The sequence below is a fragment of the Dysidea avara genome, chromosome 1 (genome assembly GCF_963678975.1).
Source record: "Dysidea avara chromosome 1, odDysAvar1.4, whole genome shotgun sequence".
Taxonomy (NCBI): domain Eukaryota; kingdom Metazoa; phylum Porifera; class Demospongiae; order Dictyoceratida; family Dysideidae; genus Dysidea; species Dysidea avara.
In genome coordinates this window covers 4,649,331-4,669,773 of record NC_089272.1, presented here as the reverse complement: position 1 = coordinate 4,669,773, position 20,443 = coordinate 4,649,331, and the positions used below count along the sequence as shown (strand labels likewise).

The window sequence follows — 20,443 nt, the reverse complement described above, 5'->3', positions numbered from 1 at the left end:
CCCTACAGTGTGTAGCTAGTAGTGCCATGTATTGACATCATCACTCTACAGTGTGTAGCTAGTAGTGTCATGTTGGGTAACTATAGTATAGTGAAATGATCACCCTACAGTGTGTAATTATTAGTGTCATGTAGTGACATCATCACACTACAGTGTGTAACTACTGAGTAGTGTCATGTAGTGACATTATCACCCTACAGTGTGTAGCTAGTAGTGTCAAATAGTGACATCATCACCCTACAGTTTGTAACTAGTAGTGTCATGTAGTGACATCATCACCCTATAGTGTGTAACTAGTAGTGTTATGCTACAGTGTGTAGCTAGTAGTGTCTTGTAGTGACATTATCACCCTACAGTGTGTAACTAGTAGTGTCATGCTACAGTGTGTAGCTAGTAGTGTCTTGTAGTGACATCATCACCCTACAATACAGTGTGTAAGTAGTAGTGTCATGTAGGGACATTATCACCCTACAGTGTGTAACTAGTAGTGTCATGCTACAGTGTGTAGCTAGTAGTGTCTTGTAGTGACATTATCACCCTACAGTGTGTAACTAGTAGTGTCATGCTACAGTGTGTAACTAGTAGTGTCATGCTACAGTGTGTAACTAGTAGTGTCATGCTACAGTGTGTAACTAGTAGTGACATTATCACCCTACAGTGTGTAAGTATAGTAGTGTCATGCTACAGTGTGTAGCTAGTAGTGTCTTGTAGTGACATTATCACCCTACAATGTGTAACTAGTAGTGTCATACTACAATGTGTAGCTAGTAGTGTCTTGTAGTGACATTATCACCCTACAGTGTGTAACTAGTAGTGTCATGCTACAGTGTGTAACTAGTAGTGTCTTGTAGTGACATTATCACCCTACAGTTTGTAAGTATAGCAGTGTCATGCTACAGTGTGTAGCTAGTAGTGTCTTGTAGTGACATTATCACCCTACAGTGTGTAAGTATAGTAGTGTCATGCTACAGTGTGTAGCTAGTAGTGTCTTGTAGTGACATTATTACCCTACAGTGTGTAACTAGTAGTGTCATGCTACAGTGTGTAACTAGTAGTGTCATGTAGTGACATTATCATCCTACAGTGTGTAACTAGTAGTGTCATGTAGCGACATTATCACCCTACAGTGTGTAACTAGTAGTGTCATGTAGTGACATTATTACCAAACAGTGCATAGCTAGTAGTGTCATGTTAGGTAACTATTGTTATAGTGACATTATCACACTACAGTGTGCAACTATATAATTATAATAGTGTCATGTTGGCTAACTATATAGTGAAATTATCATTCTACGGTGTGTAACTAGTGGTGTCATGTTTGGTAGCAATAGTGACATTACAGTATAACCTCTATATAATTTATATTATATTAATTTAACAGATACTTTGGGACCAACCAATTGCAAGTTTGTTGATATTTTACTGTTACAAGGAGGTTATCCTATCTCAGAGGTAATAGGGACCTAATAATTAAAGAGGTTAAAATTAATGTATAGAGTCCTTTAAGAGAGGTTCCACTGTATACCCTACAATGTGTAACTAGTAGTATCGTGTTGGGTAACAATACCACCCTACAGTACAGTGTGTAACTGGTCATGTCATGTTGGCTAACTATAGTGACATTATCACCCTACAGTGTGTATCGTAAGTTTCGTAACTAGTAGTGTCATGTTGGGTAACTATAATTATTATTGATGATTCAGGGGCGTCAGAGTAAAAATGAAAGTGGCCGGTCTGGAGGCCTTCCTCCCAGAAAGAATTAGAAACTGCGGTTTCAAATTACTATTAATTTTGGAGAACTGTAATACTGTGTGCAAGGTGCTGGCTATAGCTACCTGACTGCATGGTGTTCAATGATGATAAACCGGACACTGATCAATAAGCACCTTCATAATACTTAAATTTACCGTCAGTTTATTTATTTGACACTGGGCAGAAATTTATTAAGTAAGAGATAAACTGTGAGGATTGTTTCCGAGGCAGCTACAGAGACACATAAACAAAGCTAAACACAACAATGATTATTTAGAGGCGCTCAATACGGAAAAAGTTAACCTGAATTGCCATTATAAATAAACACCAAGTGTCACATGTTACTACCTTTTGCTTTATCAAGATTGAGTTTGCAATTTTTTTTGCATAATTCAGCCAAAAGTGGTGCCCCACCTACTCCGACACCCTTATATCACCCTACATGGTGAACAGTAGCTAGTAGTGTCATCTTAGGTAGTAGTGTCATCATTGGGTACATTATCAAGAGGTTGAATGGTGTAGCTCGGTATTATGCAAAACCCCAGTAACAAACCGTAAGTATAAATTGGAATTCTTAACAAAGCTCTGAATGAACTATACAACACTATTTCATAGCACACATTACACGTGAAAAGTCAAGTTTGTCACAATATCCTTTAGCAGTATCAGGAAACAGTTCTTAAGAGTATTGATGACCTGCAGTACACATGATAATAAGCAACAACACAGAACAGAATGTAGCTTACATTGAGAAACACTACACTGTGTCTAGCGTGGTTCGAATCGACCAGCTTGTTCCTTGGTGTCTTCTCTATAACACATACATCTTCAGATTCTTATAGCACACCTACACAGTTAGAGTTGAACATGATATAACAAAACGGAAAATGGAGAAAGCACATGCACATACATACTTTTGGACTACATTATCCAACACGCACACACGCACATGCACACACTAACAAAGCAAAAAAAAAGCAGAGCCATGTGAAGCACAGCTAAAATGCATTGCCGCCCAGTAAACCAGAGCTGGGATGCCTGTGCACTACTCAGGAGCTTGAGCTTCAATAAACCACAGGAGAACTGTCCGAGTCTCATGGAGAGAAGTTGCAGAACTATACAGTACTATCATACTGTAGGATATACATTTTAAAATGCAATCCGTTACAGTGATTGTATATTGTTTCACTTCCACAGAGTTTCGAATGAGACCAAAAAGCTGCTAAAGACCAAATGGCCTTGCTTCATGTCGGATTTGTCAAACCCAATAAACGTGTATAGCATATAAGTACACTCACTAGCAGTAACATGTAATTCTTGGGTGTCCAGTAGCATGTCTGTAAAAAAGAGATGTAATGAAAATTATACTCTGGGATGGGTGTGAAACTGCAGTATGCAAACTATAGACACTACTATAGTACATGACACTACACAGAGAAACATGTAGTTAAGAGACACGTGTATCCGTGTACATGTGTCTACTGTTGCTAAACTACATGACACTACTATAGCGTGTGTGGTGTGTGGTGTGTGTGTGTGTGTGTGTATGTAGTGTGTGCACCTGTATGTAGTGCAGTATGTGTCTGTGTGTCTCTTTGTAGTGCGTAGCATGTATGTGTAGTGTGTATTTGTGTAGCACGTGTGTATTTGTGTATGCAGTGTGCGTGTGTTTCTGTGTGTAGTGCAGTATGTGTGTATTTGTGTGTGTGTGTGTGTGTGTACGTATCTCTGTGTAGTGTGTAGCATGTGTATGTGTGTGTGTGGTGGTGTGTGTGTAGTGTGCATGTGTCTGTGTAGTGTGTGCGTGTGCGTGTGTGTGTAGTGCAGTGTGTGTGTGTGCGTGCGTGTGTGTGTGCGTGTGCGTGTGTGTGCATGCCTATCTACTTATCTATGTTGGTCCATACGCACCTACGGGAGCAAAATCGTTAAATGATGACAGCAGCTTGTACGTAAGAAAAGCGAAATGAAGTTTGTAATAAACAGTTACGAGTAAACTTTGCTTTAAGGTGATTTCTTTCTGGCAGGCTGAAACATGGGTGACACGACTCTCCTTAGACTTTTTGATTTACTTTCTCTTCAAGTTTTACAGGCATTTAATAACTGAAAAACATTGGTGCAGGCCTTGTAGACTTCCAGGAATAGCTTATCCCTTTGAGTTGAAAGTGGGTATGTCCTTTACGAACGTGAATGAAAATGAAGAGCAGCTTTGAGGCTTTGTAGAGAGGATTGGCAAGAAAAAACATGATAGTTAAACTATAAAACAGTTTAGAAGATACTTCTGTGCATAACGTGCCATCTAGCATTAAGTTTACTCTTCCTGTTATACCACGTCATCACTAGCACAGTTAGGTGGGCTACATTTCAAAGGTCCCAAAAGAGTTTCATTCACAATTACAAGTGGGGGTACTTTGTACAGAGCCATTGGAAGGGATAAGCTTTTGAGATGTTTCCCATGAAGAAAGCAGGAGAAAACTCTGTGGGGGAATGCATTTTCACACTTTTAGATACTTACCTAGCTCTGGTTTTATTTTCAAAACCAGATCTGGAGTGTTCGAGAAGAGCAACTGTGCATGCTTCTACATAGAAAGATAGTTAACAAACAAGTCTTACCAGAGATTTCTCTCACTTTCTTAACGAGGAAAATCTCAAAAGTTATCCCTTCTAATGGCTATCTGTACAAACAATCCCCACTCTTATTGCCATTTTTGTGCTATGATGTAATTGTGGATAAAGCTCATTAAATAACTGGACGGGACGGACTTGTACTGGAGCACACTGAGAGTGAACTTTAAACTTACAAGCATGTACTAAACATGTCACAATGCATGGCCAATCTTAGGGAAGAATAATTCACTACCATGAAACTTGACAATGATACAATATACAAATAGAATTTGTGACACAAAAGATCTAGAGTAGTAGAGAAGTCAAGGGCATTATGTAGTGTGGAGAACAACTATCAAATGAGTATATTCATACTTTCATTTAACAGTTAAACTTACACTTAGAATTTTTCTCGGGTATGTGATACCAGCGCTCTATCATCTGGCTACAGAAAAAATAAATCAAGTGCATTACACTGCATATACCGTATAGCCTAAATATTTCGAGGGGAAACTTTTTTTGCTGATTGTGCAGTGTTAGGGGGTTATCAGCAAAAATTTTATCCTTGAAATATTTAGACCTCCCATAGAGAGTAATACATTTGGGTAGTATTTGTGAAAAATTTACCTTTAGCAACACTTAACCCTTAAACCTGCATAATCAAGAAAACTGGATTTAAACTTAATAAATACGCATGCCTTGCATAGAGCGCTGTAACTTTCGAAGCATCCATTCTATGGCTATGCGATTTACATTATTCTACTTGTGATGGAACAAGGATTAAAATGATACCTAGAGTTTTACCCTAATGTTACAATGTGAGGCCATGAAAATAACTTTTTGGTAGGGAACATGCAAACTTTTTATTACATACCTCTATAAAATGGTCGATGACTCGATGGTAGTTGCTCCTATCACCTTGCAGTGACTTCCATTGGACTTGTCGTGAATTTTTGTATCAGGCAATATATGATTTACGTGAGTAATCCCACAATCAAAAGTAAGCTTGTGGCAAGAATTATGAAACACGGAGACTTGACTTGTCGATGTTCATCACTTCATAATAAGTAAGCCACTGTAGTTACAGTGCTCCTACAAGTAGCCCAGTGGACACACTTTTTAAATCTATGTGTGTTTGTAGGCTGTAAGAATCAAGTTATCTCACCTAGTGTCACCATGCGAGCCCATATTGTGTAAACATGCATTTTCGAAAAGCAGATTTAAGGGTTAACCTTGAAAAGAAATATTTAGGCTACACAGTAGTAATACCCCCACCTTTGATGTTGGCCATGAAAAACAAATTTATAAGGTGTCTGTATAAGGAATAAGGCGTCTGCTCTAGTACATTGCCTGCCTTATGATCTCAGGGTGGTTGATGATCCACAGAAGTTGGATTTCCTACCAAGAGTGTACCTTGACCCTTGACTTCTACATACAACAAAAACTTAAATGAAAATTTTAACAATTTGTTTGGATAAAAGCAACTATTAAACTTTCGTGCTGTAAAGTTTCCCACCCAAAGCTTCTTTTTCCTAGGAGCTTCGGTGATTATATCAGACCATGTATGGAATTATTAGTAAACACCACTTGTCACCCTTAATCACTCACAAACCTTAATGCACTAGTTTGTAATGTACCGGATAGTAAACCAGCCACATCTCAGGATATTAAACTAAAATTTTAACACAAGATAGATAAGCACCCAATACCTCATTTAAGCTATTAAACAGAAAATAAACCAAAAAAGGTAGGTTTCCAAGATCACGTTACAATTATTGAATGTAAAAGTGCTACTTGAAATGATGCTTGTACTGTCCTATGCCAAAAATCCCTTGTTTAAAGGATGAAGATTGTACAATACAGGATACATTAGAGTGACACCTCCTTGACAGTAGGTAGTATAGGCATGCTGTCTACTTCTAATAACGATACAGTCGAGTCCTTTGTGGAGACTTAAACCCATATGCATGCCATACAATGGTGATGGGGTAAGGTAGAGGTTTAACCAGTTTGTATACAATGCATTTATTGCTCTTTCTACTCCACAACCCACATATTAAAAAAAGCTGGTAGCCAATACTACTTGATTTATTTTTTTGCGTGATTTTTTTTTTTTGAAATATAACAAGTAAATAAACAAGAAACAGCAATTAAAGTACATGTGATGGAAGCATGCACCTGACCCTCACACATTGCAAGGTCAAGTGCTGCGATAGTAACTGGACTGGCAGGATTACAGTAAAGAAAAACTGGTGGAGCATCTAATCCAGGACACTACACTACAGGTCTTTCTAAGCAGCAGGCAGAAATGCTAACCTCTTGTAAGCAATACTAGCCGCACCTCCCATTCCCCCGAAAAGTAGGGAATACCAATGGGGTGAAGGAGCCCATTTCAACATCGCTCACTATAATATAGCTAAGATCAGACCGACTTTCTTCTTTTGTGTGTGGGTGGGGAATAAGTGATCTAGTACACTTCCCATAGAATTTCTGTGTAACGTTTCACCAGCTCTATGGTGGGTGCTGATTGGCCACTTTTTCCGCACTCACACACTAAGAAAAAATTCTGTATGGTCTACGCAAGACTACTATAGCCACGCCAACTGGTGCGTTTTATTTAGAGAAAGTAGTCTGGTACCACACTAGCCTTTCAAAACAATATAATCTCAACGTGTGTGTCTACTTATCCTACTTACCTTTAGTCTGTTTGAGCAGTTTTCTCTGTGTGCTGATCACTCCTTGGGGGTAGACTTGAGTTCTGGACAGAGCCTGGTACCACTACATCACGTGCGTACTGAATGAACGCTAAAATTTTAATTATTTGCCATGTCAGGAACAGAGGAAATTAACGCCTCGACGTGTTTACAAACCAGGTCAGCAGTGTTTATAAATTCTTAAACTTTGAGCGTTGAAACTTATGCAATTGGAATTTGCGAATTCCAATTGCCTAATGTCCTAGTGACCAAACGGTAAGTAAATAGGCGCTTCGCGCGCACAATAAAGTTTTTAAAAAGTCGAACACTTACACCTGTACTTGTCATACAAATTGGTTACTTGGCTATTTCATGCATACCTATAATATACATATACATAGAACCAGAATTATAAACTCATTAAGCAAATCAACTCATATATACATGGGAAGTCATTTCTAGAATAATATATATACGTACATTGGTTAATATAGTGCTATAATGTTTAAAGTCTTGCTGGAGTGCATAGTAACATCAATGGGTTATACTACACATTATTGTACATATGATAATGCTATTATAATTGATACACATTATTTGTGTATAACTACTGATAAAGAAATTACCCTAAGCTTTTTGTACTTTGCATTGTCTCTTTTAATGATATCACCATCACCACCATCGATTAGGTCGGCAATCTATGGCAACTGTAAGTGGTCCAAGGGTAGATGAAAAAACAAATGCATAAGTAATTATGCAATGTACATATTATTACATTGTGTAGATAAATACAAATGTGCACTGCATGCATAATTATTAGTCTACACCAAGAAGTTGTTCTTGATATTCACAATAATTATAAGTTTTTTCAGGAATATTTTGAAGCATTGCTTGCTCCTTTATAGCACTAGGCTTCTTATTTGTCTTTTTCAGCCATTTTGTTATTACTGTAGTGCAGTCATAAAGTTTGTTCCTGACCACTCCACCACACATGTAAGTAATGATGTTATTTGTGACAATGAAAGTCAAGTGAAGTGCAGCCATAGCAATCATTACATTGACAGCAGTAACTCCTATTCCAGACAGTGTAAATATATACAATACTTGAAAGTTTATTATATATTATTTTTGTGATAATTTTTGCTGTTATTCTAAATGGTTTAACAAATCCATATAGTCCTATTATCACACTGAGAAGAATACTACCAGTGATGATGAGGTTGTTGTTTTTGCCTAAAGCTGCTACACAAAAGAATACAGCTCTTATTAAAAGCTGCAGACCAGTCCAGTAATAAAACTGTATTTTGTAAGGTCCTTGATAAGCATCCAGAAGTGGCTTGAATTTGTTAACAAACTGAAACCTTGACAGAGTTCTTGTAAACAATAAGACAAACAACATTATAAGGTAGTATCAATAGGAAGAGGATGAGACAGACAATGAACAGTATAGAAAATCTAACTCCAAACAGAAGTACATTAGCATCTACTGACCACACTAGTGTAGTGTGTTTACTAAGTAGGTGAGTGATTGTGGAGTAGAAGAACAGGACACTGGATACAGTGCGTAATATCTTAGTATACGACAATAGGAATAGTGTAGCAAGAACTGGTAGAGCTCTACGTGCAGTGAGCCTCTGTATGACCAGTGGAGTATCAACTTGTTATGATGAGTAATGTAGCAATGAAGATGAGGTAAATGGGAAATGTTATACTTTAGCATAGTCATCCATGCCATTGTAAAAACACGTTTTAATACCCAAGTCAAGGTTTGCAAGTGATGTGAATAAGTGTATAAGCAGCATGATCAGTATCAGTAAAGAACACAACACTACTGATACTAGTGATATTAGCATACAAAATAAATGCATTAATAGTTCCATCAGTAACTGTGAGGTTAAGAAGGAAGAGTAATAATACTAGTAGGATGCCTAAAATTGTGATGGGTAGGATGAAAAGGAGGTATATATTGGAGCAGTGGTGACAATGAGATGAACCAAATACAGTACTAAGACCTTGTTGACATTGTCTGCAGAGAAATCTGGTAAACTTATTGTTTCTTGTAGATTCATCTACATATACAAAATTATGGCTTACTATATACCATAGAGTGCATATACATTATTATATCAGTGGCTATATATAACTACATTAATTTTAACGTTGATGTTTGGACACATAGTTGTGGTAAATTTTACTGTTTGGACAACTTCAAGCATAGAGATTCTTCATTCCATTGCTCAGTGTGTGAAATGCATGGTTTTCCTACAGGTAGGCAAGGTATTTGTCATCTTGTTGAACAGCTCAGCATTCAATTATGCCAATACAATGCTAAAGATATTATATTTATGCTCTTCACTGTCACTCAGAAAAAGATGGTTGCAGGGCTGCCTGGTGGGCTGGTGATTTCAATGAGTGGTGAGTTGATAACTGGAGTGCTTCAAAATGACTGATGTAGGTATCCATGAGGTGAAGTTCCAGAATCGATCCTCCTAGCAACTAAGGAAAAGACTCCTGGGGAAACCAAAGTGATCATTTTTGTCCTGCTTTCTGCTCTGCAATTGTATATAGCCTCATCCAGCAGTCAGCCCTCTTTTCTTCTTCACAACATCTCCAAAGGATATAGGAGTTAATTGTGTGTTTGACTTGCAATATGTGATTACCCAGCTAAGTGATTTTAAGTAATTAGCCAGCCAATACTTCAGCTGGATCGTTGCTTCTGGGCTCAAAAAATTCAAGCAGTATCATCACTAAAATAATGTTGTGTGCATTATTACATCAGCTTGGCTGGTCACATTGCTGAGTTCACTTTACCAACTGCTGAGAACTCCCTCATTCCTGTCCAAAAGTTAAACCATGGTAATTGCTAGAGCACAAAATTTTAAATACTGCACAAAATCATTAATTTACAAGAAGTATAGCAAATAAATATTGGGCTAATTGTTTTGATCATATAGTCTTTTATGCATAATTATGTGGATTCAGCAAGTCTGTTTTTATCATTAATATATAGCAAACAATTGCTCTCATGTACTTATACACAGTGGAGTAGGACATTTATCAATCATTCACTTTAATATTCAGCATATATATATACAGTGCATCAATCAGTTAGGTTGAATAATATGTAATGTAGCTACTTGCAGTATTATCCTACTAATAAGACCTATGAGAAGACAACATTCAGAGTCAGAGTCAAGTATTTATATATGCAGTAAATGCAGTCATTGCAGTGTTAAATGTGGTAAAATCCTTGAGTATGGTAAAATAGTTGAGCAACATTATACTACTGAATTATTCAGCATTACTGGGACTATCCAGGAGTACTTTACGATAGTTACACTGTATATAGAAGTATAATATTTTATATTGTTGTAAAGTATTCTAAAAACAGTGAAACTTGTGCATTGTCTTGAATTTCACTATCAACTGGTATTCAAAACAATCTCTATATTTACTGTATTATATCTATAAGAGTCATTTCATGGGGGACCATTATGTAAATTCACAGGATCAAGCCGATCTACTAAATGACCTGAAATTCCCATTCATGTCCCTGTACAATGCATTCATTGCATAATTCTTCTGCACATTTCCAAACGGTGTATGCATATAAACTGAAGATACCAAATTGCTGTGGTCCAAAATATCATTTGGGATATATAAATGTACCTTCAAGAAAGCAAAATGATGATAAGGTATGCCTCATTCATTATAATGTAGATGATATAGCTAATAATAAAAAGTACAATTACATTATTGTATAGCTAGCTGCGTACACATGTGCATAGCATGTTAAAATTTAATTGTATCAGTGAATAATTATATGTACATAGTAGCGTTTGCACTACAGACACTTGCTTGTGGAGATCATCACATTATCCTTACTAATACATACATATATATGCTTTTCTTGGAACAATAATGTATTTTGTTGAACCTGATGCTAACGATGAGGAAAATTATACATGCTCAGAATTTCGTATTGATACAACAGATCCAGAAGATTTCATATGTGGTAACCTTCAACAGTTTGTTCCTAAGTTCATCCAGTACCAGCAAACGTTTCACCAAACTTTTATTGTCATGCTTTTCTTTCTGCCTGGGGAACATCACTTGACACAACAGTTAACAGTCAATAATGCATTAATGTTTTCTCTTTATGGACAAACTGGCAGCATAGGCGGCGGAAAGGGGGGGGCTAGGGGGCTGAAGGCCCCCCTTGGTCTGCTGAGGGGGGGCTTAGCCCCCCCTCAGAATGATATCACACCGAAATTATCTTTCTTGAAGTGGGGCTGAAAACCGTGATAAAGATCGAGATACTCTAATAGAGCAGTCACTCTAATAAAGTAGTCAGTGTGTAGCGAGCTATGTAAGGATTTTATGTAGTTTATCAGCTAGAAATGGTAGCTGGTGAGGTGGAAAACTATTGTCAGTTGGTTGTGACCTTTTTTTTTTTTTTTGGTCTCACCTTACCAAACTATAGAAATAAGTCTGGGTCAGCCCAGCCCCCCCTCATATCAACTACTTCCTCCGCCGCTGACTGGCAGCATAAGTGACAACTCACCTACTATCAGATGCTCTAGCCATGTACAGGATACAAACTTCATATTTGACAGGATTGAAAGGTTAGAGATTGAGAACTTAAATTTTCACAATTGTAGTGGCTTTATTCAAGCCTTGCATCAAAATATTACAGATTCTGTCCTGCACATGATCCATTGCCACGTTGTCACAACAACCAATGTTACGCACCATATTACCTGCTATAAAAGCGTCTGGTGGAATAGTACTTTTTGACACTGTAGGACCAGTAAGTCTTATTAATTGCGTGATACTTGCGCGTGATAAACAAAATCCAGTATCACATTATGGGATACAACTGATATGGGCTGATGATCTAAACAGAGATAATATTATCTCTGATCTAAACTACAAATTGTATTTGCTATCTTCAAACACTATACAATACCATTCTCCATCATGCTGTAAAAGTTATGCCGCATAAGTATCTCAGTTCATCACCTGAAGAATAGCACTATTAAAATTCAGATTTCAAACCTTAATTGTTGTTTCCAACTCCAGTATATATACTCTTTATTACCACATTGAGTCATTTTCAAACAATCACTTGATGATTAGTGACAGTGTGTTTAGTAGAATTCCAAATTTGGGTCATCCTTTATTCCAAATAGAGTTTGAAGATTGTTGGTTAAAAAAGAGTGATGAAAATATATGTCTGCGTAATGTAATACATTTTTCTTATTGTCAAATTTCTAACAACAAGGGCCTAAAACTGATCTGATGATTAGCTAAGTTAAAAGTTTAGTATTCGGTGTTTACTAAATCACAACTATTAATTTCAGATTGTGCTTTTCATGATAACAAAAACAGGCTATTGTGAAGGTTGAAAGTCAAGATGATGTATCTTGGCCTTACAGTAACTCAATTTCTATACCTAAGAGAGAGAACCATCATTAGTAATAATTATGATACATACAATACATTATTAGTCCTCGGTCTCGTGCGACCACAGTCAGATCAAGCAAAATGAGATCTTGTGGGCATGGCAAGGAGTGTGTACATGTAAAAAAATAAATCTAATAACAACAGCAACAACAATAATTACAAGACGAAATTTAAGTTAAGTGCTTGGTTGACCAATCCCTACAATTCCTGGCCAAGAAAATCTTTTGCGAACATGTCATACATTGACAAGCAGCATTGTTGAGGATCTTTCAGATGGAAGATGTGGTGGTTACACAAAGTTGTACACACTATAATAACCAAAAACAAATTGGCTTTGGGGTCATCATTATTCAGTCTCCAGCACACATACCTGAATCTCAACCAAGTGATTGTGAGAAATAATTCTGGTGGTTATGCAGTATTCTTGTTGGACAACACTATTGTGCTAGCAGTGACAAGGCTTGAGTTTGCATTTAACAATCTATGTCATCTCATGATGATGAAAGGCGACACTTTTGTGGGCCTGTTTGATAATACCCAGTGCACAATTTACACTAACAGTGTGGAAAGTCTATTTAACCAAAATGAAAGTGATGGCAAAGTTGCATACTCGTGTATAATACAACTGATCAATAGTACCGGTTAAGCCTTTGATCAAGATCTTCCTGAGCCAGATCATCCTGTATACAACATCACTATAGCAAATAACAGTCAGTATTGCCTTTCCCTTCTTAACAAGATTCAAGCGGTTGTTAAGATTCAGGATGATGAACAGTCTTTTACCTTTACTAGATGTTTATAAAGTAGCATACAAGGAGTCGTGTTACTTTTGGATAGGCTACCAGTTAATAATAAGAGTAGCATTAGTCACCACCAGACATTTCTTGGATAAAACACTCAACCTCACTATTACAACCTTAGTCATTGGTTTTGCTATTGGTGTCCATGGATATGTTTGTCCATTCAAAAGTAGACTACTAAATCTTCAAGAGTTGGTGGTTATATTCAATGCCTTCGCAGTCTATGTGTTAGGTAAACACCATTGTTTATACTAATTGTTGTGGGAATAGCAGTATTTCACTTTGCTGTTGCATTGTTGTATCAAATGTTTATTAACGGTTGCTTGAAGTTGACCCGAATACAATTGATCAGTAAAAAAAATTAGGCTGCAGGAGAAACACAACAACAGTTGCTGAAGCAAGAATGGAGATAACAGTTGAATTTTACTGTATATTGCACAAATGTCATGTCCTATTTCCTGTAGGAGTTGAGAGACACACATTTTGTAGCATAACAACACTGAAACATTTATGCATACACATTAACTCTATGCATACAGCATACATGCACACAAAAACTGGCACAATAATGCACGCAATGTACAATACTTTGTTTCATTGTACTTTAACATAAATGGTGTAGATGTAGAGTATTTCATTATTTTTGTGATAAAGTATGTCACCCTGCACTGACCACTAGTGATCAGAGGAATGCACTAAGTGCTATAACTGCTTGCGAATGGATTAGCTACAGTTTGCATGATGTATACATTAATGTACCAAGAATGTGTGTGTGTGTGTGTGGGGGGGGGGGGGGGGGGGGGGTGGGGGTGGGGAGAAGGGAGGTTGAATACTAGAAACACTGCAACTATAATTAGCAATTCACTGATTAGTATAGATCAAGAGTTCATACCTGTAAATATTTACTACTTTATTTGAGCTGAACTCATGCTAACATGTATGTGAAGCATGGGAATTCTAGTGTGTATGAAGTCAGAAACAATTTGATATTGAATTTTAAGGTTCACATCTTGTAAGTGCTTATAACTATGTAGTTGCATTACTAGTGATTATGTAAATTCAAAAATATATCTGTTTTGCAGCATACTCTATATTCAAAGACTGCTCTATTAGAATAGCTGATTGTTGTATATCAGAGCATTTGTCATGAATGTCCCATTTTGACTCTTTTAGAGTGTCACGTTATTAATTAATATGAGTAGGACGGAAAAATAAAGTTGGGCTAGCTAATTAGCATTATTTGCATGCTGCTGAAATAAAACATTATTTAAAACTGTCATAATACACTTAGCTATTTATTATAGCAACTATCGATGAGTTGCAGAGTGAGTGCATAATATTTGCATTGTTTTTTGTGTGCATATGTGAACATGTGTGTGTGTGTGTGCGTGCATGGAAATGAAACTTGGACTGATCAGACAAGGACTCTGGAAATGTTTCACAATTGTTGCATTTGTGTTAGGGGGATTTAGGGGTTTCTCGCAGCAGCAGCATCTACTAGGGTCATATAACAAGGATGAGTGACAACTGCTTGCTCAAGCAAATGCTACATGGAGAACTTTTAGTTGCTAGACCATTTCATGGACCCAAGTTGTAATAGAAAGATATAGTTTGGAGGGATGTTCAAAGTAGCCATGGGGTTAGAGTTCTGAGTTGATATATATGTGCGTCTGTCTATCTGTGTGTTGTGGATGTGTCTAGTGTGCTGTGCCTGTGTGTGTGTGTGTGTGTGTGTGTGTGTGTGTGTGTGTGTGTGTGTGTGTGTGTGTGTGTGTGTGTGTGTGTGTGTGTGATCAGGGGCGGATCTAGGATTTCAGAAGGGGGGGTGCTAACATGGACATTTATATATGTGGCAAGAAAGTTGATACAACTAGTGTGAGATCAGTGAGAAGCACACTCCATGCTCTATCTAGGGGGGGTCTGGGGGCATGCCCCCACAGGAAAATTTTGCAAATTTGGCCTATTGAGATTGAATTTGGTAGTAATTTTGAATGAAAAAATGATGTCACTTTGCTTATGTGATACCATTATTCTCCTACAGCTTGTCAATATAACTAAAGGGTGCAGCCATGTAGCTAAAATTCAATCTTAGACTAACATCTTAAAGAACTAGTAGTGGAAACACATGGATATCAGCTGCACATGATCAAATTTAGTGTTTTGAAGTATAGCATAATTTACAGTCTCATGGCTCAAACTACACTAGCTGTCCAAACAGTAGAGAGGGTAGGTGGGAGTGGAGAGGGCAGGTAGACTGACTCACCAGCGTGTAGAGTGCATGTGCACTCAGCTGTATATAATTCTCCAGCTAGGGGGGCTCTAGATCTGGTGGCATATATACTCCCGGAACCCCTGGAAAATGGCTATCACAAGATTGAATCTATAGCTATTTTTAACCATGTACAAGATAAATGAGTTCAGTCGGAAGTAATTTTAATTTGAATGAGTTCAGTTGGAAGTAGTTTTAATTAAAAAATAGAACTATACACTGTTTCTTGTTATTGGATTTTAAGAAAATGTATAATAGTGGCTTGTCAAAGAGAATAAAGAGTGTATAGGTAATTGAATGTAAGAATATTTAAAACACAGGATTGGATCTACTTCATATGTAGCCACTGTTCTGAAGTGCAGGTTGCTATTTCAATCTAACTTTTAAAATGATGGATCCATCCATCATTATAATTGTTTTTCAACTAATCTACAGATACAACTAGTTTTTGGCCACAACTAACCCCTTTTTGCACACAATGATCATGACAACATAAATGCTGCAGTATCAGTTGAGCTTCAAGGGATTTGATAGTGCAAACTCCAAAGCTGCTAGATTTATATAAATGTAGCATGGGATTTGATCAAGTAAGGGAAACAAAAACGAACAGCTCTCAGATGTTGCAGCCTTGTGAACTTTATAAAAGCTAAGACTATTGTTTTACTTGCAAGAGAAGCATTTCAACCCAAGAAAATCAAGTTTGTAGCAGAGTATAAAAAACTTAAACTATTTGACAGAAAAGGTTATTCACAACAGATTTTCAATTAGTGATGTTTAATACAATTTATAGCACATTAAAGGTATAAATCTTTTACCTAAAGTGATTGGTATATGGTAGGATGTTTGTGATGGTGAGGGTAGCAGTGCACAGGTGTAGAAGAATAGGTTTAATTTCAGCTTACACTCTGGTAACTTCTTGAAAATTATAGTTTTAATGATGGATGTTCTATTAGAGTAGCTGACTGTTCTATTAGAGTATTTCGGGTTTAGCAATTTCTAAGGTAAGACTTACTCCAAAAGTACAATTTTGAACCCCTCTTAGTAATTCTTGGATAAGATTAGCTATTCCACTTGCTCTTTCCATCTTTTCATTACCCATACATGTGTATAAAATGTAACTGCACCTGTACTACAGCTTCTAGAAGCTACCTAGCTTACTGATTGTAAACTTTTGGAGGGGGGGTGCTTCAGCACCCCAAGCACTCCTCCTAAATCCGCCCTTGTGTGTGTGTGTGTGTGTGTGTGTGTGTGTGTGTGTGTGTGTGTGTGTGTGTGTGTGTGTGTGTGTGTGTGTGCGTGTGCATGCGCATTTGAACATACATGTGCACACGGCTGTTTCATATATACATATCATATGTATAGCTTCCTCTATGTTTTTATCATGTGGAAAATCAAGTATTTCACTAATTTGCTATAAGCTGTACACACTTACTTCAGTAAGGCATTCAGTTTTGGAGCCATGTTTGGCTACTTTCAATGTGCATTATATAGTCGTCATTTTTGGCAGTTTATAGAATCACAAGTTTACCATAGCTGGTTGAACCTTTACTGAGGTAGGCAAAAATCATTGGAAATTGGAAACCTACAGTTGAGGATTTCCACTGAGTTATTAACAACTCTTACACATTAGTATAGCCAAATTAATGTGGCATCCTATATATTACTGAGAGTCATTGGCTCTAATGTGTATATGTTTAAACCTTGCCAATTTTGGAAACGTATGTACAAATATACTTAAGCCATAGCCAGAACTTTTGATTGTGCTATGGGTCAAAATTTCCATTATTGGCTTTTATATATTTATACAGAGGCACTTTCAGTTTACAGGGGACTTTATATCAGAACCAAACCAGTAACCCTACTAGCTAACTCTAACATAGCTAACTCCCTGATTCTAGCTAGCTACAAGCAAATTTCCAATCTTACTGATAGCAAACGTCTTAACTTTACTAACTAAATGGACTTTCTAGCTTTGCTAGCAAATTCCCCCCTTACCCTACTAGCTAGCTAGCACATTTTAATAGCAGATTTCCTCACCTATAGCTATTCATACAACAATAAATCCAACACTGATACCCATAGCTATCTAGTTAATAGTTTTCCCTGCATGCTACTGAGCTATGTTGCATGCAAGGCTTAGATATAAGGATGCCACATTTGTTTTGTAAGTTTCGAAAAGAATTTTTTATTAAAAAGATTTTCTGGCTAAAAATAGGCCAAAATTAACGCTTCTAGAATTGGCTAGCAAGCCTATTTTCTTCCAACAAATAGCTACCTGAAGGTAGTGGCAACTCAAACCGTATACTGCACCAACAGCTCCTCCCCATCTTGGGAAATTTCCAGGCTCCCTATATAAAAACCATCACGATACCACAGACAGCCATGATAAACTTTAAACTGAAACACACCTTGAATTATCTCTGTTGAATTATATAATTATAAGCTCCTGCGCTAAACACCCAGAAATAGAAATAGAATTCATTGAGAAATTTACGTTGGCACGCGAGAGCAATCTTTAAAACGTTCGTGAAAACAGGTATAACCAAAGTCGTCTTTTTATTCATATAATTCACGTTATCGAATGCTATTTGTACATGCGTAGGTGGAATGGCTGGAGAGAACACAGCCGCCAGTGTGAAAGTGGGCGGTTACCTACTCCAGTTCGTGCAACCACCGCCAGAGCCTTTGGTGTGCAAGCTGTGTCAACTTCCCGCCCGTGATCCGCACCTTAGCCAATGCTGTAGATACAACTTTTGTGCGAGCTGCCTCAACAGTCATACCAAGAACGCGACCAAGGTGATCACGTGTCCAGTTTGCTCTGATTATCACTTTATAACTGATCGAAATAAGCAAGCTAGAGTCGAGACACAAAGTTTACAAGTGTTTTGCCCTAACAGGGCAAAGGGGTGTGGCTGGAGAGGGAAAATCCCTGAAATAAAAGATCACATAAGCAGCAACGATGGCTGCCAGTTTGAACCTGTCATGTGCCAGTGTAAGGAGAAGGTTCTTAGGGGTAACCTCCAGGAGCATTATCGCAACAACTGTCCACTCACTCCACAAATGTCAACCTGTCAGTATTGCAGCTTACGTAAGGAGAAAGGCTTCATTCAAGGGGCTCATGTAGAGCAATGCCTTAAGGCACCTTTAGCTTGTCCAAACAACTGTGAAATAGACAGTGTTACTCGTGAAGAAATGTCTAATCACTTGGAGGAGTGTCCTCTGCAATTGATTCCCTGTGAGTATCAGAATGTTGGGTGTAAAGTGAAAGTATACCGCAAGGACATGAGTCAACACTGCGAGGATTACACTACACAACATCTTCATCTTGTTACAGCCAGTGTTGTGAGTACAGAGGGTGAAGTTACTGACACCAAACGACAGATCACAGATACCACTAACCAGCTAGTCTCTGCCCAAGGTGTTGTCACAGACATGCTTCTTCAAGTTGCCTCCATGGTTGAGATGTTGGCAGGAAATAAGAATCAAAAGGATAAGAATCTTAGCATACAGCACTGGCAGGTGTGGCTGTGTTGCCGTGGTATGCAGTCAGCTACTAAATGTCTTCAGGCTCCCATTATCATACGAATAACAGATTTTGAGAACAAGCGACGTGGCAAAGAAATGTGGTACAGCGAGCCATTTTGGTCCCACCATAACGGATATAAGGCACAGCTTAAGGTGTATGCAGATGGTTTTGCTGAATGTGCAGGCACTCATTTTTCAATGGGTATTTGCATCCAGGATGGCCCAAATGATCAGAATCTGGCATGGCCTGTACAAGGCAAATTCACAATGAGCTTGATGAATCAGTGTATGGATAGTAACCACCATGTTGACTATGTTGTGTTTGACAAGTCAACTCCACATCATATTGGCGGGAAGACTGGTCCAACTGATGAGAGAGTCACTGCTTGGGGCAAGCGACACTTCATAACTCAAGAAGACCTCCGCAGGATAACTGCTTCGCGTTATTACCTGAAAGATGATACAGTTTACATACACATCTCATTCAGCCGTGAAAGAGTGTAGGCAATTAGTACTTTCGAACTTCTTGTGTGTATTTTGTGATCTGTCCTTTTTTTCTGTGTACACATTTGTACATGTACATACATAGATATGTATACTTGAGAGTAGCATGTATTTTGCTATAAACAATATAGGGTGAAACACTTTCTTTATATGAGGGCATAATAACAACACATGTAACTACAGTAGGCTACAACATTGTGGTGTTGTAGCTTACTGTACACCTGTTTATCAACTGCAAGTCCCTTTCACAATACGCATATCATTTTCAGTGTGATTGCCAGTATTGTGCCATAATATAATTATTGCACAACTTTTCAGTTGATACAAGTATCTTTAATTAAGTTGGGAGTGAGAGCACAGAACTGCATCAAATATCTATGTTACCCATACAGCCCTGTTGCAGCCCATAACACAGTTGTGTATAAATGCATAACGGGTTTACCATGAGGCCGCTTCTTCTGCAATTTAGCTACAAGCTTCACAAGTTTGCTTCTTCTTCAGTTTCGAGTCACTTAGTAAATCATTCAAACTGTGGAAAAGGTAAAATTCAAAATGCTACATAGCAAGTGATAATAGGAGGAAGTTACAAATGCTTGTGTGACTCATGATCATCACGTACAGTGTGGTAATCATGGCAGCACAGGTCAGTACAGATTACCAAGACACACAGTGGGGTTCTTCAGTGATGCAATTGTCACCTCAGTACAAGCACCCTCTACATGTCATCATTTGGACAGTAAGTAGTACAAGCCACTTTTGGGCTCCTTATAGCTACAGCTTCTTTTGTGTCAAACTATAAACTGCTCAGGATCAGTTGTGCATGTAACTAA

General features: G+C 37.7%; 1 protein-coding gene and 1 long non-coding RNA gene across 2 annotated transcripts; one reads left to right on the top strand and one right to left on the bottom strand.

Annotated features, from left to right (window-relative positions):
- Positions 1 to 2,323: 2,323 nt before the first annotated feature.
- LOC136253960 (uncharacterized) lies at positions 2,324 to 7,270 on the bottom strand. The gene is made up of 5 exons (XR_010700198.1): positions 7,053 to 7,270; positions 4,755 to 4,801; positions 3,051 to 3,089; positions 2,499 to 2,599; positions 2,324 to 2,448 (listed from the first exon to the last, which is right to left on the bottom strand). It is a non-coding gene; the product is annotated as an uncharacterized lncRNA (long non-coding RNA).
- Positions 7,271 to 18,041: 10,771 nt separating this feature from the next.
- On the top strand, positions 18,042 to 19,751 carry LOC136248892 (TNF receptor-associated factor 3-like). The gene is made up of 2 exons (XM_066040752.1): positions 18,042 to 18,120; positions 18,187 to 19,751. The coding sequence occupies exon 2, from the start codon at positions 18,192 to 18,194 to the stop codon at positions 19,611 to 19,613; it is 1,422 nt and encodes a 473-aa protein (XP_065896824.1). The 5' UTR covers positions 18,042 to 18,120; positions 18,187 to 18,191; the 3' UTR covers positions 19,614 to 19,751.
- Positions 19,752 to 20,443: the final 692 nt, after the last annotated feature.

Excerpts from the sequence above, each read along its gene's own strand:
- LOC136248892 (XM_066040752.1), top strand. The coding sequence starts at position 18,192 with ATGGCTGGAGAGAACACAGCCGCCAGTGTGAAAGTGGGCGGTTACCTA.